The sequence below is a fragment of the Callithrix jacchus genome, chromosome 1, assembly GCF_049354715.1.
Source record: "Callithrix jacchus isolate 240 chromosome 1, calJac240_pri, whole genome shotgun sequence".
NCBI classification, from domain to species: domain Eukaryota; kingdom Metazoa; phylum Chordata; class Mammalia; order Primates; family Cebidae; genus Callithrix; species Callithrix jacchus.
This window is the reverse complement of record NC_133502.1, coordinates 142,148,816-142,171,810: the sequence shown is the minus strand read 5'-3', so window position 1 is coordinate 142,171,810 and position 22,995 is coordinate 142,148,816. Positions and strand designations below refer to the sequence as shown.

General features: G+C 39.4%; 1 protein-coding gene across 29 annotated transcripts in view; it reads right to left on the bottom strand.

Annotated features, from left to right (window-relative positions):
* The window catches only part of UNC13B (unc-13 homolog B), a 230,410-nt gene that overhangs the window by 88,328 nt on the left and 119,087 nt on the right, over positions 1 to 22,995 (bottom strand). For 17 of the 29 annotated variants that reach the window (XM_078371324.1, XM_078371327.1, XM_078371323.1 and 14 more), the window contains 4 exons: positions 21,103 to 21,337; positions 9,342 to 17,921; positions 6,701 to 7,015; positions 3,479 to 3,569 (listed from right to left, as the gene is read on the bottom strand). In XM_078371324.1, the coding sequence (XP_078227450.1) occupies positions 3,479 to 3,569; positions 6,701 to 7,015; positions 9,342 to 17,921; positions 21,103 to 21,337 (9,221 nt within the window). The remainder of the gene's footprint in view (positions 1 to 3,478; positions 3,570 to 6,700; positions 7,016 to 9,341; positions 17,922 to 21,102; positions 21,338 to 22,995) is intronic. The other 12 variants (XM_078371391.1, XM_078371379.1, XM_078371384.1 and 9 more) reach the window with 1 other exon arrangement.

The window sequence follows — 22,995 nt, the reverse complement described above, 5'->3', positions numbered from 1 at the left end:
TTATGTACAAGGTTACTCATTTGTAATATGTTTAACAGCAAATGACTGGAAACAACCAAATGAACATCAATGAAGGACTAAATACATGCAGAATGAATACTTCGTTCAATGGAATATTACACAGCTATAAAAAAGAATGAAAAACTTTCTTAGAGCTGATATGGAAGGATTTCCAAATAGTAAATCAAGATGTTCTTGGTTTATATCATCTTTTGTATTACAAGGGGTAAAGAAGTATTAGAATTTCATATTTGCTTGTACTTGCAGACAGATATTCTAGAATGATAAATAAGAAACTAACAAAAAAAATTATCTTGAATGGAGGGTGATGGAGTGATTAGGTAGAACTTCCAATTACTCGAGGAGGGGGGCAAAAGAAATCCTTGGTGCTATGCTTAACTTCTTTCTCTCCCATAACTTCAATTGGTATGTCACCAAATCTCATCTTAAGTGTAAATGGTTCATTTCTGCCTCAATCTTAAACTGTTATCAGAACCCTCTTTAAATTCTGGCTTCTTATCTCCTCTTAGACACTTTTAATCAGTTGCCAGTTACTTTACCTGTGTTAAGAATATCTTTACTATCGTTTTCTTATTCAATTAAGTTCTTAGATACTCTTAGGTAAACCATGCCTCTGTCTGTATGATTGTAAGCTTTGGCAACTGTTTTCAGATAGTTGTTTTGAGAGACTCTGAATTATTATATTTCTGAAAAAGAAAAGGCCATAACTTAAACTGTGTCTTCTCCAATATATTCTTATTTTTCTCATTTAGAGCTTTCCTTTTACATGGAGATAGTAAGTATAATAAGAATTTTAGTAAGAATTACAAGACTGTTACTTAAAAAATATTAGAAATAAAAAATCAGTAAGTATTATAACACTGATTCCATAAGTGTTCATTTTAAATGCCTGTTTAGGCCAGGGGTGGTTCATGCCTGTAATCCGAACATTTTGGGAGGCTGAGCCAGGTGGATCACCTGAAGTCAGGAGTTTGAGATCAGCCTGGCCAACATGGTGAAACTCCATCTCTACTAAAAATACAAAAAAAAAAGTAGCCAGGATGAGGAACAAGATACTAGCATATCCTCAGAGTACTGCACCACAAGGCACTTAACAATTACAAAGGGAAAAATGGTGCCTTGACAGTGGAGAAACCTGGCCAATACAAACTTAACCAAGTGATTGAGGCTAACATTATAAATGGCAGGACAGGTTGACATCATGTACTTTCTGATGCAATGCTCTGAAAAGAGCACAGCATCATTTTTTGTGTGTAATTTCTGCCATGAAAGGATGGCCTGAATCCGGACATGAGGAAATGTTGAATGGACCTAAATTGAAGAACATGCTACAAAATAAAAGGCCTATACCATTTAAACCTGCTGAGGATGGGAAACACTGAAGGAGACTAAAGATATAGTGACTAAATGCAACATGTCATCCTGGATTGGATTCTGGATTAGAAAGGAAAAAGGGACATTGTTGTTGGAGTGTTTGGCAAAATACGCATAGGGTCTTGATAACAGTGTTGTTATTGTTGTTTTCCAGATTTGGATGGTTATATTGTGGTTATACAGGACAGTGGCCTTTCTTATAGGGAAATACAAAGGAACATTTAGGAATGACAGAATAATATGTCTCCAATTTTCTTTCACATGATTCAGAAAAAGATTGATAATAATGGAGGGAAGGCAATGAAGTAAATGTGAAATGTGAATATTTGGAGCATCTGGGTGAGGAGACATGGTAGTTCTTTAACTGTTTTTGCAACTTTTCCTTAAGTTTAAAATTGCTTCAAAATAAATTAATTTTATAAGTGGATGTTAACACATGTAAGCATGATTGCATTTTTAATATCTGCCAGATATTATACTACTGACAGCCAGTTGTCATTAAACACATAACTTCAATAAATCATTATATCAAAAAGATACCTGCACCCATATGTTTATCACAGCACTATTCACAATAGCAAAAATATTATGGGCTGAGTATAGTCGCTCACGCTTGTTCTTTTCACACTTTGGAAGGCCAAGTGGGAGGATCATTTGAGGCCAGGAGTTCAAGACCAGCCTGGGCAATATAGCAAGACCCTGCCTCTTAAAAAAACAAAATAGACAGGTATGGTGGTGCATGGCTGTAGTTCCAGCTACACAGGAGGCCCAGGGAGGAGGATCACTTGAGCCTAGGAATTCAAAGCTGCAGTGATCATGCCACTGCACTCCAGCTAGGTGAAAGAGGAAGACCTCAACTCAAAAAAACGATATGGAATCAAACTCAGTGTCCATCAACAGATGTGTGGCTTTAAAAAATGTGAGCTATATATATATATATATATATATATACACACACACATACACACACCATGGACTACTGCATGTTCTCATTATAAGTGGGAGCTAAATAATGTGTACAGATGGATTTAGAGTATAGACACTGGAGACTTAGAAGGGTGGAAGCAGGTAAGGAAAGAGAAATTACTTAATGGGTGAAACGTACACTATTCAGATGATGGCTACAGGAAAAGTCCAGACTTCTGGATTTTGCAATATATCCATGTATTAAACTCTGAAATATATCCATGTATCAAAACTGCACTTGCACCTCCTAACTTTATATGGAAAAAAAAGTACCTTCTGCCTAAAGACTGCCTACCTACTAATACACAGATAAAGATACTTCAAACATGTAACACAGCAAATGAAAAATATTTATCTTTGTTTTTCTGGGTTTTTTTTTTTGAGACGGAGTTTTGCTCTTGTTACCCAGGTTGGAGTGCAATGGTGCGATCTCAGCTCACTGCAACCTCCGCCTCCTGGGTTCAGGCAATTCTCCGGCCTCAGCCTCCTGAGAAGCTGGGATTACAGGCACGCGCCACCATGCCCAGCTAATTTTTTGTATTTTTAGGAGAGACAGGGTTTCACTATGTTAACCAGGATGGTCTCAATCTCTTGACCTCGTGATCCACCTGCCTCAGCCTCCCAAAGTGCTGGGATTACAGGCGTGAGCCACCGCGCCCGGCCTATGTTTTTTATGTTGTTTCAGATTTTAGTGTGTTGATGCTTTGGGCTTTATACTGGCAAATTCCATAGATATTTCTGTACCCTGTTTTGGCCCCTACAGATCAGCCAGTATGAACTGGCTAGGTAAGGGAGACAACAACTGACATAAAAGGCTTGAAATCGTCTCTTGCTCTAAACTCAAATGGCTTCAAAGAGACAATGAACAGTACTTGGAAATAAGCATCTACCTTTACCATCAGGCTCTCAGCCCACTAGGTCTATGTGATTTCCATTAATCAGCACAGAAGAAAGCCACTGGCCACTTCCCATCTCTTAAAGCTCTGGCTTAATTGTCATGCACCCCCAGAAGCATACTGTAAGAAGATGACTAATCACTGATTGCTTCTCCAGCACCATATGTCTCTCAATTTCAAAGGAAAAATGGTCCCAACCAGTACTAGAACAGATTTCCTACCTCCTGCAGCTGGAGTCGAACCTTGGTAACTGCTCGGATCCAGTGTGCTCTGGCTTGGGTAAATGGCGAAGATGCATTCTCCTCAGGAAAACTTGTAACAGAGAAAAAGAACATTTCTTAAAAATAACCAAGGCCACAAGGTGACACTGCTCAAGGCAAGACTGCCAAATATCTAAAATAAAATGGTTTGTACTCATGCCTATACTTATTTAGTGATTCAGGCTACTAAAACAGCATAGTACTGAATACCCAATGTGAAAACAATTCCTCTCTAAAATGGTAATTCCTTTTAGCTTCTCATCTGTTCTCGCTTTTATTTATTTGTTTATTTTTTGAGACAGGGTCTCACTCTGTTGTCCAGGCTAAAGTGCAGTGGCGTGATCACGGTTCACTGTAGCCTTGACCTCCTGGGCTCAGGCTATCCTCCCACCTCAGCCTTCTAAGTAGCTGGGACTACAGGTGTATGCTACCACACCCAGCTAATTTTTTAACTTTTTTAGAGATGGGATTTTGCCATGTTGCCCAGGCTTGTCTCAAACTCTTGAGTTCAAGCAATCTGACTGCCTTGGCCTAGAATTACAGGCGTGAGCCCCTTCTTTTCCTTCTCCTTTTTTCATTTACCCAATGAGCAACATAGTACTGAATACCCAATGTGAAAATAATTCATCTCTAAAATGACAATTCCTTTTAGCTTTTCATCTGTTCCCTCTTTTTCTACTCCTTTTTTTTTTTTTTCATTTACCCAATGTGGTGGCTCATTGGAACAGTCTGGGATCAGGACTCTAGAGGCAATAGCAAGAACCCTGAATCAATGTCTAGTATAGAAACCATGCAGAGATGGGTGGAATAAGCCTTTCAACCCCCTCACACTGCACTTCTTGGAACCATCAGTTCCTTTGGGAGTTTTGCATAGCATCCTTAGGGCAGACTTTTGTCGCCGCAAACCCTTCCTGCTCCACTAAGTATTTTAGAAGACTTACCCATTCCTATTTACATGAAAAGTGCCAAGAGAAAAAAAAAAACCACAGCCCTTTTACTGCTGTGATCTTGTTCTTTGAGCTGCTTCTGGAACACCCTCAGTAAAATGAACAATAACAAATAACAAAATACCTTTGAGACAGAAACACTACCCTGCATTAGAACAACTCATTATTCACATTATTAACTAGAATAGTGGTTAATTCTTGGCAACAATGTTTCTTCTTTCTCTCTTTGAGGCCTACAGCCAATTCAGCAGACAAGTGTCCACCATCTACACATTTAAAATATATGGTCGGTTCTGATGCCACCTAAATGGGTCAACTGTTCTAAAACATATGTGGGCACTTCTGGCCAAGGTAGTACTGGATTTCACTCTTACAACTAGAACCTGAGAGGACACAACCAGTAGAGAAGGACAAGGATTCGTGCTGGGTACTTCTGCTTCTCCACCAAGAACTCTGCCCCTGATGATAGTAACTGACAAGCCTAAGGTCTATGGAGGGCCAGAGCCAGTTTTTCAGTGGGTCATCAACTCGATAAGAGGCCTCGTCCAGAGCTCACCTCCTGGATGTCCCATCTATTAGATGAGCTACAAGAGATGACTAAAAACCAAAAAAGGGAAGAAGAGAGAAAGTAAGTTAATATCTTCAGAAAGGTATATGACTCATCTATTAATCCAGTGGTAAAGTAGAAGCACCAGCCATTCCCTAATTTTTACCATGTAATCTACATTCAGTGCCCTGGTCTTTCAGTGAGAGGCTTTATTATTACATCTTGAAATTTGAGACTCTAGGTCACACCCATCCCTTATCACTCTATTCTAGTGGGCAACTCTCCTCCCAAGGAGAACTCTGTCAGGAGACAGTTTTAGTTGTCACAGCTGAGGGGTGCAAGAATTGCTACTGGCATCTAGCATGTAGAAGCCAGTGATGCTCTTAAACATCCTATAATATGCACAACAAAGAATCATCTGACCCAAGATGTCATGAATGCCAAGATACAGAACTCTAGCTCTGCTCAGACCTATCAGCTACTCTAACCAATTTAGCTCAATGATAACATTCAGACTCTGTATTCGGCTTCATTATGAGATGTTAAAGAGGACACATTTAAAATTTTTCTTCTTACAGATACCAACTGGCAGACACATTGCTAGGCCCTGAGGAGGCCGAGGGATGGGTTAAATCTGGCTTATATATCAATTCTTTCTTAACTTTGTCCTGGGGTTCTCAGCTAGGGAAAAACAAAACAAAAAATGTTCACCAAAAAAGTTACAACAGAAATTAGTTATGTTCCAATGGAATTTTCCCTAAAGTTCCTCCTAATTACCTGGTATTTTCAGGCTGACTTCTGATCCTCTAGCCCGTGCCCCCAGAATAGGTACCGGGTCACTGTTCTGAGCAGTTCAACACACATATACATATACCTGTACATAAGTACATGCACACACACTGACCCTGACTAACCCCTTTGAACAAGTTTGGGCCAGAGGTGAAAGCAGCATTCTTAACAGGTTTGGAAGTCAGCCAAAGTACCCGTAGCAGTCCCAGTGGATGAAGTAACCTGACTCAGGTCAGTTCCTGACTCAGAGGCTGCATATACAAGGTCAACTAGTAAGCTATGAACTGCAGACTCAAGAAGTCCTAGTACACTGCAGCTCACTAACTACAAATAACCCTAGTCCTGGCCAGGTGCAGTGGCACACACCTGTTATCCCAGCACTTTGTGAGTCTGAGGTGGGTGGATTACTTGAGCTCAGGAGTTCAAGACAACCCTGGGCAACATGATGAAACTTTGTCTCTACAAAAAATACAATTAGCCAGGTGTGGTGGTATACACCTAGTAGTCCCAGCTACTCAGGAGGCTGAGGTGGGAGAATTGCTTGAGACCAGAGTGTCGAGGTTGCAGTGATACAAGATTGTGCCAGCCTGGGCAACAGAGTGAGACCCTATCTCAAAAACAAACAAAACTTCAAGTATTCTTCAGAGATTTCCAAAATGTCTTCGGAGAGTGAGACCCTATCTTAAAAACAAACAAACAAACAAAACCCCAAGTATTCTTTAGAGATCTCCAAAATATCTTGGGAAGTATGCCATAAATCAAAGGAAGCAATACAGAGTTGAGCCTGGGGTGTTAAATACCCAGCTGCAGGGAAACAAATGACAATCACTTATTTTCAGCAATACCACAGGGCAGGTACTGAGGAAGCCATGTAAGTTCCTCAAGGCAGCTGTTGCCTACCTCTCCTGGGGGCGTAGGAAGTGGTCTTTGTGCAGCACCAGATCTAGGGGAGGGTAGGTTGTAGCATTTTCTTTTTTCTCCTTGGGTTCACATGCTGACTTCTTCTCTGCTTGACCTGTCACTTCCAAGGTTTTCTCTTGTTCTCCAAAACCTGCTTGGCCATCTCTGGATAGGCTGTGAGAGCTGTGGCAGGAATGAATCAAGTCCTTCTCTCGATGGTCATCATCTTGTTCATGATACTGGTCTAGTTCACTTAGCTGAGAGCTTCCTTGACTCACATTACAGGAGGAGCCATACCTACTGCTGCTGGTGGGGCTGTGAGAATGAGAGAAAGACAAATAAGCAAATAAATGCAAACCAAGGACCAGGACAAAAGCATGGAGACATCCAGGAAATAATGATTATAACAGTAGCAAGAATCAAATAGGAGATTCCTGGGAAGAGATGACCAAACTTCATAATCAAGAAGAATTAGTCTCTATTCAGCAAAACCACAACAGGAAAATAACATAACATGCTGGGTTCTCCAACAGCATTTAACCTCAGCCCTGCACTTGACTTTGAAGGATATTTTATCTTAATGGGCTATTTATGAGTAGGATTAAAAATCATTAAAATGGCCTGTTACTTGTTCCTAAAATTCTTTACAGTCTTCTAATGAAGCTTGTCCAGTGGCTATGATTAAATTTTTTAAATTTCCACATAGTAAAATGGAATGAATGAACTCTACTCTCTTTTACTATTACTTATTACATTGAGGTCACCATTTCTTCCTCTACAGTTGTAAATTTATATGCCTGCATCTTAGGATGAGCAAAGGAGAACGGACATATTCCTTCAGTTATCATCTCAGTTTCCTCATCTGCAAGATGAATTAATAAAACCCATGGGAAGATGGAGGCCACGACCAAGAGATTCCACACACACAAAAAAGGTCTCATTGATATAAATGCTACAATGATATCCCTGGCAGCATAGGACATGATGAATATAAGATATAAAATGAATATCTGGGCCGGGCGCGGTGGCTCACACCTATAATCCCAGCACTTTGGGAGGCCGAGGCAGGTGGATCACAAGGTCAAGAGATCGAGACCATTCTGGTCAACATGGTGAAACCCCGTCACCACTAAAAATACAAAAAATTAGCTGGGCATGGTGGTATGTACCTGTAATCCCAGCTACTCAGGAGGCTGAGGCAGGAGAATTGCCTGAACCCAGGAGGCGGAGGTTGCGGTGAGCCGAGATCGCACCATTGCACTCCAGCCTGGGTAACAAGAGCAAAACTCCATCTCAAAAAAAAAAAAAAAAAAATCTGAATATCTATAACTGAGCTTCTTTCAGAGCAAGGCTCAGTTTTGGATAGAGTGGACAAAGTCCGACCACAGGATCTGGGTCAGAGCTGTATTCTTGCATCTCTGTACCTGACAACTGATAAGCCAATATTTTTTCAATCACCTGTATTCCCATGTCTAGAAAGTTATGAGAGAAAGCAGTTACAGCAGAGAAAGTAACAGTGACAGTGGCAAGAAGGGTGTTACTTCCTTGAGTCTTATGACCCTATCATCTAAAGGCTTCAGTTCTTTTGAAGAAATTTCTTACCACAGAGTCAAGCCTTTAACTAAAAGGCTTATGTTGGGTCAAAGAAGAGAAATCACTGTTATTTTCCAGTGGAATTTTCCCTAAAGTTCCTCCTAATTACGTGGTATTCTCAGGCTGATTTCTGATCCTCTATCAGAATAGGTATCAGGTCACTGTTCTGAGTAGTTCAACACACATATACATGTATATATGTATACCTGTACATCAGTATACTCACACACACTGACCCTGACCAATCCCTTTGAACAAGTTTGGGCCAGAGGTTAAGGTAGTGTTCTTAATCTGTACTGTACGGTACTGCTTCTTAGGGGAAATAATAGTACCCTCTGCTGATGGATCTTGCACACTGCTCCAGACTGAAGAACTACAGCAAAGGATAGCTCTGAGTTCCTGTGAGATTTTACTCAATGCTGATGATTTATCAGACATCAGCCTTCAGGGTAGTAAAAGGCAGAGACTGATACCCTGGAAGAAGCTATGCAAATTTGTATGGAACAGGATATGGGGATACAGACTATCCCAAGACATCCTTTGCAGTTTGTATTTTACTTAATATACTCATTGCCACTGGAAAAAGCATCTTAGAAGACTTGAAGAAACAAAACAAAATAGGTCTATCCCCAACTCCTACAAGATATAAGTGCCTAAGGCCCAAGCCAGGATCCTAGCCTATCATGTAGTTGTAGTTAATATATACCACCAACTACTTGGTGCCTCTTCCTGTCCTCCCTTCTCCATTTCACATTATACAAGGCAGAGCAAACCAGACTGAGTAAATCTCAGGGCCCAGCCTTTGCTTTAAGCAGGAAGCTCCTTGTTCCAATAAATGAATTACATTTGGCATAGAGAGGAGGATGAAAATACCCACACATTAAGTTCTTGTTACTTAACCCCTAATTAACATGAAGCTCAGGTACTAGTAAAGACACAGAAGGATAAAAAACAAACTATGATTAATCTACTTAATTAATCTAAGTCACTTGCATCATAAATGGTCAATTCCTTAAAGCCATTTATGATGCTTGAGTTAAGAACAGGCCTTTTGTTGGTCGTTGGCTCCTTGATGTCATTTGGAGTGACCGGCTGCTGCACATTCAAAACACAGTCAGTACTAGCAGACACTGCTTCCTCTTCTTGTTTTTCTGGCTGATGAAGTATCTCAGAGACAGTAGAGGGCTTGTTCTCATGTTCCCCTGAAGGACATGTGGGGCTAGAGAGGTGGCCTTTGGTATCACAGTTTTCTCCAGATGCTGAGATTTCCTGCTGGTTTCCCCCTTCTCCAGGCCCTGAAATCCCCTGAGCACTGACATCTGGGCTGGCCACCAGCTGTTCAGAGGTCTCAAAGGGCTGAGTGTAGACTTCAGCTGGCTGAGCACTGGCCCCAGATATTTGAGAAGACTCCAAAGCTTTGTTAGCCTCACTGGAGTGAAGGTCCTGAACACTGCTAGTAACTAAAACTGTAGGGGAGGATTCTGTAGGGATTTGTTCAGGGTCCTCTTTGTTCTCTTTTGGCCATGGAAATGAAAGATCCACCTTCTTTCCAAACCCTAGTTTTGAATCACTTGCTAGTGCACTCCCTTTCCCCTCACCAATTCCCTCAAATAGAGTTGACAACTTCTTAAAACTGGACATTAAACCAGTCTCTGCTGCTCTGTTGCCAGAGGGGAGAGGTGAGGAAAAGAAAGAGCTCAGTGGTTTCCCCTGGTTAGTAGTAGAGGATGGGAAACAAAGCTTTGGCCAACTGGTGACATTTGGGATCTCAAAATGTGGTCTTGACTGCTCTGTTTCTTGGGGGCCTGCAGATGGATCTTTCTGAGCATGTATTATCTCACAACTTTCTTTGGCCGGAAGCACAGAGTCCTCCAATGGAGGATCAGAAAAGTGCCCTTCGGTTTCCAGTGTAGTGATCTGGCTCACACTTGCATCACTGAATACTGCAGTGTCAGTTTCTAGTGAACTGGCTGGATGCAGCTCCAACAAGTCTTGGTTTGTGGAGGCAGTCTGAATAGCTGGCTCTGGATCAAGAGGCAGAGGTGGTTGAACTGGAGGAGGAAGTTCTTCGGCAATGCAGGTAGGATCTGGATGCAACTGTGTTGGCAACGCAATGTTGTCTGCTTCTAACGATGCCTCTGTGTCTGTAGCTTGCAATATCCCCATGTCTCCTTCATCACTCAGAGACAATACTCCTTGCCCAGTATCATCACCTGAGAAAGAAGATGTGTTAATTGTTTCAGAACGTTGAGGTTCCAGAATATTTTCAGGAGTATTATTGTCTTCCATTTTGGTTGTTAGTTTAGGATCATCTGTCAAGATATCTGATTCGGGCTTTGCACTAACCACAGTCATTCTACAGTCACTGAGAGTAGATTCTGAATTGGGTACTGTATAGGCAGCTTCTCTCCTTTCTGGAGGTAATGATCCTACAGTACCTTTGGAATAATCATTTTGAAGCCATGAAGTAGCTGGGAGAGATGATTCTTGTTTGTATGGCTCTGGCTTGGGACTTCTGAAAATTCCAAATAATTCACCTTTGAGGGGCTGAGATGATACTTCAGAAGAAAGAGAGAAAAAGGGGTTTTTCTTTGTAGTCTTGGGAGAAGAGAAAAGTCCAGAGAATGTTTTGGGAGGTTCAATTAAGCTCCCAGAGAAAGATTTCACTTTGGTCACAAACCCTGAAAGCATGTCTACTGAAGAGCCTAACGTGGATTTGTCTTCCTCTTTATCTGCATCTCGTTTCTGGAGGTTCCCTGCACACCCTGGCTCTGGAGAAGAAGAGGCTGGGTCCAGGATCTGTGGTAAGACCTCATTGGGAGACTTTTCTAATGGCAAGTTCATTGGGTCAGTAGTAAATTTCTTATCTTGGTGGTGGTTAGTACAAGTGTCTAAATCATTGAACTTTTCAATTAACTGTGTAGCATGTGAAAAACAGTTGGACAGTGAGTCACTGGGGAAGTCTTTCTGGTTGAGAACCTCTTCCTCATGGGGAGCTATCCCAAGGGTCCCTGGGCCAATGAGGAATGTTTCAGCCTGTGCCTGAAATTCTGGTAAAGGAGAAATAATGTCTTTTTGCAGCTGATTCATCTGGAAATCTGCTGATGTCCCTGGTCCATTACTGGAACTCAGTTTTTCCTGACAGTCCTCTACATTGAGCTCATCTGCAAGGGAGGTAACCTCAGTGGTGTTGTTAATGGAAATACAAGGTGCCATTTGCTGTTCATGAACTACTTCTTGGGCTATGCTATCTCTATGACCACTGGAACTTTCTTTGGTCATTGTGCTACCACTGTCTACAAAAACATTTGTCTTTTTACAGGGCTGGGAGGTCACTGGAACAGCAGTTGAAATGCTTTGTTTTTCCCCAGAGGTCTCCTTATTTTGATCTAAAAAGGACAAGCTGAAGAAACTAAAAGTAGAGCTACTTCGACAGGCATCTTTCTTAATGCTTGAGCTAGTAGTGGAGAAAAAGGAAGGAAGTGTGAATAGCCCTTCTGCTTGAGATTTGGCTCTTGGTAGAGTAGCAGAGGCTTTATTCTCAGATTTTTCAGATCCAGTCAAAAAAGAAAATAAACTCTTTTTGGTTGGTAACTCTGGTTGGGATGAAGATGTTGTAGCCATTGAAAAGCTCCAGTCTTTGTCAGAAAAATTATCTTGTTCATTTGAATTTATTTTGCTCAGGGTATCAAATGATATTTCATTATTTTTTGAAACTTCTGTCACTGTAGTCACACCACTAGTTTCTACTGAAGAATCTCTGGAACACTCTTTGAGACTACTTGTTGAGAAAGATGAATTAGGTGACTTCTGGATTAGGTGGTCTCTGAATGGTACCTCTTTTTCAGTCAAATCATTACCCTGGATCCCTCCAGTTGATGGTTCCTTTAACCCACTGTCATCAATAGTAGTCTGTTTGTTCAGTCTTCTAACTCTAGCCTTCCCTTTGGAGGAAATTGGTACAGCGGGAAAGTTCTCAGCACCCTGGCAAGCTAGCTCTATAGGAGTAGGACTTGACCTGACCTCATCCTTATTAGTCATCGCAGAAACAGACATATTTTCAGTTGTCTGTATAGGAGAAACATTGGCTTTAAAGAAATCCCCAAGGGTACCCAAAAAATTTGAAACACCAGAAGATTCTTTCTTTTCCTGAGGTGATATCTTGACATTTATATCACCAGTCTTTTCTAAGTTTGGTGATCTTTCTTTGTTCACCTGAGTTTTAAAAAGATTCAAAAATCCAGATGACTGTTTTTCATTTGCTGTCATACTTCCTGAAGATTCTTCTCGACTGAAGAGTTTCAATGCACTTTTAAAAAATGTTTTCTCAGACTCTTTGGACAACTGGTCCTGGGGAAGCTCACAACTCTCATGCTCATCCCTACTATGCTGAGGTACAGGAGAAGCTGAAATAGAGTCTGCTGTTATAATTTTGTCATTTTTTACACCTGATTTAGCCTGAGGAGTTGTTTGGCTTACCTGGAAGCCAGATTTTAACAAACTTTGCTTTTTCACATGCATGTTTTTATTTAAAGGGAATTCTTGCCTTGCATTTTTAGTTAATTCTGAATGTTGAACATGGGATACTATCTGTCTTTCTGAATCCTTGAGAAGACTTTTTTCCTCATTTGGGGAGTTGCCATCTAATTGCTTACTTAAGATTAATGACTGAAAACCATCATTTGTGAGCTCTGGTAAATTTGACTGCCCAGAGGTCTCAAAGGTCTGAGTGTCCACTTTCTGCATGACCAAAGACTCTAAGGATTCACTCTGATCAAAATTCAAAGTACTCCCAATTGAGGCACCCAAAACAGAAAATACTGAAGTCACTTTGCTCACTAATGATGTCTCTTCTGCTTGTTTTAAGCCTTTAGTTATATTTTCAGGATGAACCAAAGTGGCAACCTCTTCAATAGAAGACTGAAGCCAATGGAAACTGGAAAGGTGAACTGATGAATCTTTAGCTAGAGGCTGGTTCTTATCTCTGTCTATAATTTGATCTCTGTTTAAGACATGATCACTAATGGTTTGAGGCTCATTTCTGAGATCCAATGTACATTCAAGGTCTTCAGAACCACATGGCCTTTCTTCGAAAGATCTAAAATCTCTTTTAAACTTTTGATGATTATAGCCTGAAAAATCTAGTGGCTGATCACTTTGGTCATAACTTGACTCTTCAAGTACTTGTGAAAGGCTTTCTAAATTTAGATACAATGGTTCCTTGCTTCTCGGCAAAGCTAAAGATAAATCAAGAGGGTCATCAATTGGTTCCTCTTCAACATACCACAATATTTCATCTTCCTTATCAAGTACTTTAAAGTTACAGGCAGAAATAATGCTGTCATCTAACATAATATTTGATAGATCATTTGTCTGTAAATCACAATCCAAATACTCTTGATCAGAATAATCAGGTATAAATAAATATGCATACTGCCCAGTAGAATCAGTGAGAAGAGAATAGATATATTGACCATCATGAAACATATAATATCCATAATCCCCATCCTCTGATGGCCACCACACTCCATGTTCAAGACATGACAACCATTCCTGGTACTCACAACCAAAACTTGAAAAAACAAAGTTTTCATCAATTCTTAATGATTCTTGGTCAACTATGGGGCATGTAGTCTTTTCATGATCTGATGAATAACTTAAGTCAATGGGTAATTCTTCCAGTGAATTCTTAGCCTCATTAATTGGAAAAGGACCAGAGTTTCCATATAATGAGTTAGCTGCCCACACATCACCTCTTAATAAGTAATCTTCATTAAATGCTAACTGATTGAATGATTCATATGGTAAGTCACACCAAATGACACTGTTTGGATTTGTTCTCCACTCTAACATATTTGCATTTTGATCTTTTTGGCAAAAATTAATCACTGAGTTTTCTGAGTTAAGCCACAAGAAAGCATTGGCTGATGGAAATCTATTTTGATTTAACATATAATAAACTGGCTGAATTTTTCCGGAATTTTTAGACAAATCTTTTATGTCAGAGTCCCATTCAAAACAGAAGGGATTGTTCATCTCTTCAAATGCCTGATAGTTGTTTGATTTATTGAAAATGTTAGTATTTAGTACAGGTGAGTCTAACTTGTTTGAATGTTCATGTAGTTTTGTCTCAAGAACATGGTTTGGCCTTGGCCTCTTAGCCATAGATTTCTCCAAAAAACCCAGTTGAGCACTTGGAGCACAGTGAAGTACAATGTTCTCAGAGGAGGGGCAAGGCTTTTCACTTTGCTGATTTTTCCATGTAGGAGGGCAATGGTGATTATCAATCCCAGCATCAGATAATGGTATGTTTTCTTTAGGTAATAAGGAGGCTTTTATAGAGCTAGAAATTTCACGTTTTTCAACATGGTTCTTTGGGTTCTCAGAGGTCACACGTGAAGTAGCAAGAACCTCATCCAAGGATAAATGCTTATCTCCATCCAAACTCTTTGTGTTGCCTAAAGACACAAACTTTGCTTCCTCTGGTTTATCATCAGTCACACTGCTATTTGATAGCAGGTTAAATATTCCAGAGATTAAACCTGGGGTATTATTCTCACGATGGGAGTCATCATTTCTCAAATTTAATTCTTGTTGACTAGACAAATTTTCAGAAGAAAACTTGTTAAACAGGCCAGAAAGGAAGCTTCCTTGGGGCTTTTTCTTGCAAGTCTTATCTATAACCTTATCTTCATTAATTTCATTAACCAAAGTAGATTTGGAAGTGGTAGCAATAGACTGTAATGAAGACTCTGATGCTACTGAAAATGTTGCTTGTATAAAAGTCTTGCCGTCTCCTAAAGGATCTGAAGTTATATGTTCTTTGGGCACAACTCTAGAAATGGCTAAGTCATCTCTTTCAACATTCTCTCCTGCTGTGTGGTCACTTGGGTTTAATTCCTCTATACTCCCAAATTTCCCCAGAACATTATCAATATTTGTACCTGAGTCAGACTGTATTATATTAAGTTTGGCATCTTCAGGACTATTTATTTGGTCATTCTGATTAAATTCCTCTGTATTGTCAAATTTCCCTACATTATTATGAATATTTGGAACTGAACTAGATTTTATTGAACTAAGTTTGGCATCTTCAGGACAATTTACTTGTTCATTCTTATTAGATTCCTTTGTACTGTCAAACTTCTCTAGATCATTATTAACATTTGGAACTGAACTAGAGTTTATTGAACTAAGTTTGGCATCTTCAGGACAATTGATTTGGTCATTCTTTTGAAATTCCTCTGTACTGTCAAATTTCCCTAGATCACTATGAATATTTAGAACAGAACTAGATTTTACTGAACTATGTTTGGTATCTTCATGGCAATTCTTTTTGCTCTCCTCATCAGTGGTTACTGCTGAGCCATGTAAACTCTGGTCATTAATAGTAATCTTGCTGTCAGTGAAAGAAAATTTAAACAAGGGAAAAACACTTCTTTTCTCTTTTAACTCCTGTTGCTTTTCAGTATGACCAAGACCTCTAAAAAATGGAAGATTTAGTTTTCCACTAAAGGGAAAGGAACATCCATCTTTCTTAAGTCCCCTTTCCAATCCATCTTCCTCCACCTGGTCAATTTTCACAGATTCTAACAAAGTTTCCTTTGAATAGGTCTCAGGGGAAGTGAGCAAAAACTGGCTAAATGATTTTCTGAGTGGCTCAAGGAAATCATCGTTACCAGTAACTTCGTTCTCCTCTAATGGCTTTGAAGATACTTCTTTATTTGAAGTTCTACTGCCAGCTATACAAGGATGTCCTGGACTATCTTTGGCACATACTTTTTGTTGGTCTGGTGACAGTGACAGATCTATACAGGGTTTTCCTTCCATTAGACTCTCAACATCTTCATTTTTACTTGCAGAACTAGCTAAGTTTGAAGGTTCACTGGTTACTTGGGAGGACAACAAATTCTCACTTGTGGGCATCTGGAATGAGCCTGTAGTTTCCTCATCACTCCTATTTAAAGCAATGATGCTACTACTGTGATTGTCAAGAGTGCCTTCCCTTTTATTTAACTCCAAACCACACTCAACAAAGCTTTCTTTTCTTGGTGGCTTATTCTGGTCATCATCTTTTTTTGTTTCCTCCTTTTCTGAAAAGATCTTCAATGGATTTAACCTGCTGAAAACCGACTTTATAACTGAACTCTGACTCTGTGGAGCCGAGTCCTTTGCAGTGGTTTCTGTTGCATTCTGAAAGCTTAAACTCCCAGTTTTGTTGCCCATGTGCTCATTTTCAGAGGTTTTTCCATGTCTGTCTATAGTCACATTATCATCTGTTTGAGAGGATAACGGAGACTGCATGGAAAGATCCTTCTCCAATACTGCCATGGCTCTCTGTTTAGACCCCGAATTAATCGTCTCTATTTCATTAAGGGTTTCTGTTTTCTCTGGAACTAAGGAAACCAGCTTTTCCACAGAGTTTGTTAGATGCTTTGTGCCTGAACCCACTTTTTCCGTGAGTGAACAAAACAAAGAACCAACAGCACATTTTACTCCAGTCAACTCAGGGAAAGAGATGGCCATGTCCTTGTCATTCTTGACAACAGTTAAAGGTAGTATTTGATCCCCAGGTGTTCTCTGTTCTGTATCAACAGTACTGTTTTGTTTCTGTGATTTTTTAGTTTTTGAAAGTGAACCAAATCTATTAATCTCCTCTTCCTTCTCTGCTAAATATTCTGACACAGTTTCTACCAAACACTGAAGTTCATCTATCGTATCAATATGGTCCTCCTTGGGCTCCTCAATAGAGGAAGGGGTTATCTCTTCCATGGAGCACCCAGACATATCTCCAAGTGTTTTTGCATCACAATTCATCCTTTGTAATGGCAATGCTGAATTTGCTACATAATATTCTTCAGGAAAATCTCCAATATGGTAGACATTGGATGGATGCCATGTTGGTGACTGTAAATCTTCCTGCTTATCAGAAATAGGGGAACTCAGAAGTTCATCAGAAGTACTGCTAGTAGAATCTTCAAGAATATCTAATGAAGTAAAATTAGTGACATGCTGATTTGAGCCAGATGACTTTTCACAGTGCCTTAAACAACTGGATAGATCATGACTTTCCAACTTAATGTGCTGCATTCCTCTCTTAACCACAAATCCATTTCTGTAGGGGTACAAAACTGGGTACTCCATATTTTGTTTCTTCTTTTCAATATGGCAAAAGTTACAATTTTCAGTACTAGAATATGTGCTTTTGTAGTTAGTCTTAGTTTCAGATCTCTCACCACACTGCCTTCTTTCACTATCTTCAAAATGACTATATAAGGGTTTCTTTTTTCTTCTTCTATCTAGTGTATCATATTTCTGAGGATACCTGGAGAAAACAGATGTTTCAAACTTAAGCTCAGTAGAGAATTCTGTTTGTTGGCTCTGAGGCGGTATCTTTCTCCTGTTCTTATACTTTGGTTGTTTATGTTGGCTATAGTATTTACCAGCTTTTGAAAGGGTTCTAATTTCTTTTACCTCTGCTTCCTTCAAGTTTATGTTATTATTTTCTAGAAACCCTTGTGATATTTTCCCCTTTATCTCCTTATGTATATCTTCTTGCTCTTCATAGTCAACATCAGAGAAAGCTGAAATAATCATAATTTTTTCACTTTTAGCCTGTGAGCCTTGTCTGATGTGAAGGGCAAAATTAAGGAGCAATAAAGCAAAGAAAAAGGAAGAGACAGGGAAAGGAAGAAAGAAGTTATAAGACTTAATACATGTTCAATGAGAACATTAGAACAATAAAATTGTCAATGTAACAACAAAAGGCATTCAGATTAAAAACACATAAAAAGGAAATCCACATGTTCTTAAATATTATATCAATGTCATCAAATAGCTTTTTCCATATCAGAAAAAGAATAGCTATAATATCAATTTTTAAATGCTTCGACTTATAACCATTTTTCTGGTGAGCTTTTTAGAATTCTTTTATTTTCTAAGACATACACAAAAAATTAAACATGCACCAATATCTAGAATGTATTTGCAATATTAAAGTATACCGTGAAAATACATCAAGGAATTTCAAGAAACTGATAAATTTTTAGTCTAAAAGGAAGCCAAGCTGTTAACTTTCTGAAAGTTATATTTGAGGCTGTATAGCCAAGAATATGGTCAAACATATTTCTTTTAATAAGAAAAATACATATAAAACAATATTTTACTATCAGCAGAAGTCACACTTTGTTATACTACAAAAAAGAGCAAATTATTTGAGGCATTATAATTTTTTTTTTTGAGATGGAGTTTTGGTCTTTTTGCCCAGGCTGGAGTACAATGGCGTGAGAAGCTCACTGCAACCTCCACCTCCTGGGTTCAAGCGATTCTTCTGCCTCAGCCTCCTGAGTAGCTGGGACTACAGGCACCCGCCACCAGGCCCAGCTAATTTTTGTATTTTTCGTAGAGACGGAGTTTCGCCATGCTGGCTAGGCTGGTCTCAAACTCCTGATCTCAGGTGATCCACCCACCTCAGCCTCTCAAAGTACTGGGATTACAGGTGTGAGCCACCATGCCCAGCCTAAGGCATTATAATTTGTTGTTTGTAAAATGCAAAGGCTATATGCATTGAGGATCACAGTAAAAAGAAAATCTTTCCCTATACCGATTATAGCAGCAGAAGCTACATGTCCAGCTTAAAACAATGAATACTGAAGATAGCTGACCTTTCTTTCAGTTAGATTACTATGGCTTCGACTTCCCGGGCTCAAGTGATCCCTCCCAAATCAGCCTTTCAAGTAGCTAGGACTATAGGCATGTGCCATCACTTCCAGCTAATGCTGTTTATTTTTTGCAGAGATGAGGTTTTACTATATTTCTCAGGCTGGTCTCAAGCTCCTGGACTCAAGTGATCCTCCTGCCTTGGCCTCCCAAAGTGCTGGAATTACAGGCATCAGCCACTGCACCTAGCTGGTCTGGTGAGTTTTAGAAACTAAAAGGATGAGCTAAATTAGAATTATTTTTTGAAAACTAAACTCCAATCAATAAAATAATTGATTCAGGCAAGAATCAATGAATGCTAAGATCGTTGAATAAAAGACTATTGGGGAAACAGGGTATTGATACAGTCTCAGATATCACTCCATGTATTAATTACAAAGGAGAAGAGGTAACTTTACACTGAAGAAATAAGGCATACACAAAATTTCTTAACCATGAGATCAAACTAAACATCACCAATAATAAGACAAAATATGTGCTTCCTGAATGTGGGTGAAGGAAATATTATCTTATGTAGCATTTCTGCCAAAAATGTTTAACCTGATTCTAAACATGAAGAAACAATCAGACAAAAGCAAACTAAGGGGCATTCTCAAAACAACTGGCCTGGATTCTTTTAAAAAAAAAAAAAATATGTCTTAGGCTAGGCATGGCATCTCACACCTGTAATTCCAGCACTTTGGGAAGCAGAGGCAGGCAGATCGTTTGAGGTCAGGAGATCGAGAGCAGCATGGCCAACATGGTAAAACCCCATCTCTACTAAAAATACCAAAATGAGCTGAGCAGGGTGGTGTGCATCTGTACTCCACCGAGTAGTCGCAGCTACTTGGGAGACTGAGGCACAAGAATCACTTGAACCAAGGAGGTGAAGGTTGTAGTGAGCTGAGATCATCCCACTGCACTCCAGCCTGGGAGATAGAGTGAGACTCTGTCTCAAAAAAAAAAAAAAAGTCTTAAAAGACCAAAAAAAAAAGAAGGTAATGAAATTTTGCTAAATTAAAGGAGGCTAAGGAAACATGAAAACCAAATGCAATGCACCACAGTTCTGGATTGGATCCTGGACCAGAAATAAACAAATATACATACAGAACATTATGGAGATAACTGGAGAAATTTAAATATGGTCTAAACATTAGATAATAACATTGCATCATTACACTTCTTGAGTGTGATCATGATATTGAGGTTATATAAGAGAAAGTACATTTTCTTAGGAGTAACATGCTGAAATACTTTCTGGTGAAGTAACACAATATCTGCAACTTATTTTTAAGTGGTTCAGAGAAAATATATGTGTATATGAATACATATTAGGGAGAATCAGATAGAGTAAATGTGGTAAAATGTTAACACAACCAGTAAATCTAGGCAACATGGATATGGGTGTTCACTGAATTATTTCTTCCAAATTTTCTTTAAGTCTGAAATATTTTTTTAATCTTGAGGCAGGGGAGAGCACATCTGTATGTATTTGCTTTTATACTCATGAATATATGACAAGAGTCAATGGAAGGATATATAAGAAACAACAGCAGGAAGGCAAATAGAAACAGGAAGAGGATGGAGTAGAGGAAGGTAAGTGTGGGTGGGAAATTCGTTATGCTATATTGTACCTTAACATTTTTTAAACCACATAAATGTTTTATATATTTAAGAAATAAAATTAAAACAAAGTTCCAGTGAAAATACTAATCTGCTACAAAGAAATATTGGTTTTCTTCTAAAGTTCCCAGGGAAATATTTAGGCAAGAAGGATTATCCAATCCATAATTTTTCTGTTTTTAATCTTGGTGAAGAGTATATCAAACTCACTGAGTCAGGGAGTGGGGCAGATACACCCCATATGGGCCTGCCCTGATCAGTTGAGAATCACTGATCATAAAGAGAAGTATTCCTTATGGCAATGTATAAACGTGAATGTGTGGAAGAGAAAAAAAGACTAATAATCTACACAAAAGGACTGCAGTTTGGCCCATGATACTGCTACACTTCTGCTACCTCTTCAAGTTAAAGCACACAAATTCTTGTTGCCAATTGCATCATGAGACCTGGATATTAGAAAGAGAAAATATTTAGTGCCTAATACCCACCTGACAGCCCGCCGCTCCGGATAATCAAGGTCAGAACTTTGCATAGAGTCATTACAAGAGTCCCGGGAACTGCCTTGAAGTAGCAGCTGCTGTGGCAATCGCACCTGCACAGGGAACTGATGCACAGAGGCATTGGGCTGAGAAGTTGTATGGTAAGGAGGTGGGATGCTGTTGCTGGTCTCACTGCGATAGTCACTATCTCGGTCATCGACTGCACTATCAGGGTCTTCAAAAGCTGTGGAATAAGCACATTCAGTCAAAGCACTCCAGCTTTACTTAGTTCTTCAGAATTTTTTCTGCTTCTAACTTAGTAGTAACCAGTCTGGACCTTGAGAACAAAAGCAAGCTGAGCTGCACATGAGCCCAGTGACCTCAGAGCCATGAACAGAACTGTCCAAATTAATACCCACAAGTCTCTCTTCCTTATCATAGGAGATAGTTTACTTAGCTTAATTTTAGTGCTTATTCTTAGAGGAGCTGCAGGTTGCATTTTCCCACTGCAGAATTCTTTGGAATTCTGCTTCTCCAGCTATCAACACCATAATTAAAAACTGTTTTTAAATGTCATAAATAGTCTGGTCCTCTGCTATTAAAGAAAGGGGAAGGGAGCAGAGGTTAAAAAATAAATAGCTTTTTCATATCTTGCAGGGGGCAAAAAAACTTTTATTTAACATTGTCTTGGTGGTTTTCAGACTTTTAAACATATGAATTGAACCAAATAAGCAGGTCCAACATCAGACTCTGGTCCTGGAAATCAGGAAGCCCAAAGTCTTGGAAATGAAGTCAAAGGTTCTAGATGCAGCTGAGAACAGCAGCACTCTTCGTGTATTACTGCATTGTTGGGTTTTTCTAACAATTCCTGTCAAGCAGCTATACCCTAGGCTCAGAACTCCCATGCAGAGGATGGGCTGACAGAAGAAAAAACATATGCACTGCCAGTGGGATCTTGCTGACAATGCAGCCAAGTTTATCTAACAGCAGTGACTACAATTTCATAGAATTATTTCTGCTTTTCAGACCAGCACCTGACTGACTACAGTTTTTTTCTTAAAGTTAGCTAAAAAGACCATACTTACAAATCATCAGTGTGTTTGGAAAGGGAGCTCGACCTAACAGTGTTCTGTAGCCTATTTTATAGAGAAGTTGTATCTGACACCATACCCCTATGTGTATGATTAACAGAGTTCCACATGTCCTTTCTTGCCAAGTTCCTATTTGACTCACAATGAGGAAAAGGAATGTTCACTATCCCAAAACGGAGATACTTTCAGCAGAAAATTAACTCGTTAGTAATTTTAAAAGATAATCTTGTGGCAATGTGGGCAGTGGGAGCCTCCTGAAGACCGTAAGACTAGCCTTTTATAAATGCTCAGGCAGGAGATAAGGACCTGCATCTATACAGTGGAAACAGAAAAGAGTTAATGAACGAGAAAAAGAAAACCCCAGACAGAACCGTAAAACATGGGGCCATATGGAAGGTAACAGGGAAATGATCCCTTGGCTTCTGTTAGATAACCTGGTAGATAAGAATTCCACTAAAAGAAACAGAGAGCACAAATGTGGGTTTTATAGGTAAGGAAGAAAATCTGAGCATTGGACTCTCGATAATATTTGTGGGTACTGATGGAAGACAGGGGTAAGATGATCTTATGAGCTTTACTCATTTGAGTTTATGGTTACATGTGAACATAAAAAAAGGAGAGGAGAGTGGTTGGGACCACAGGAGGAAAAATATCAACATAAAACTAAGTTCAAATGGTTAGGAACAATTCTTAGTAATATTTGACATTTGAGCAAGTAGTCCACTGACCAGGGCAGGAGCAGTAAAGCTTGAAAACAAAAGCAAACATGAGGGATGCAAATCATTCTGCCACATGAGGGATGCAAATCATT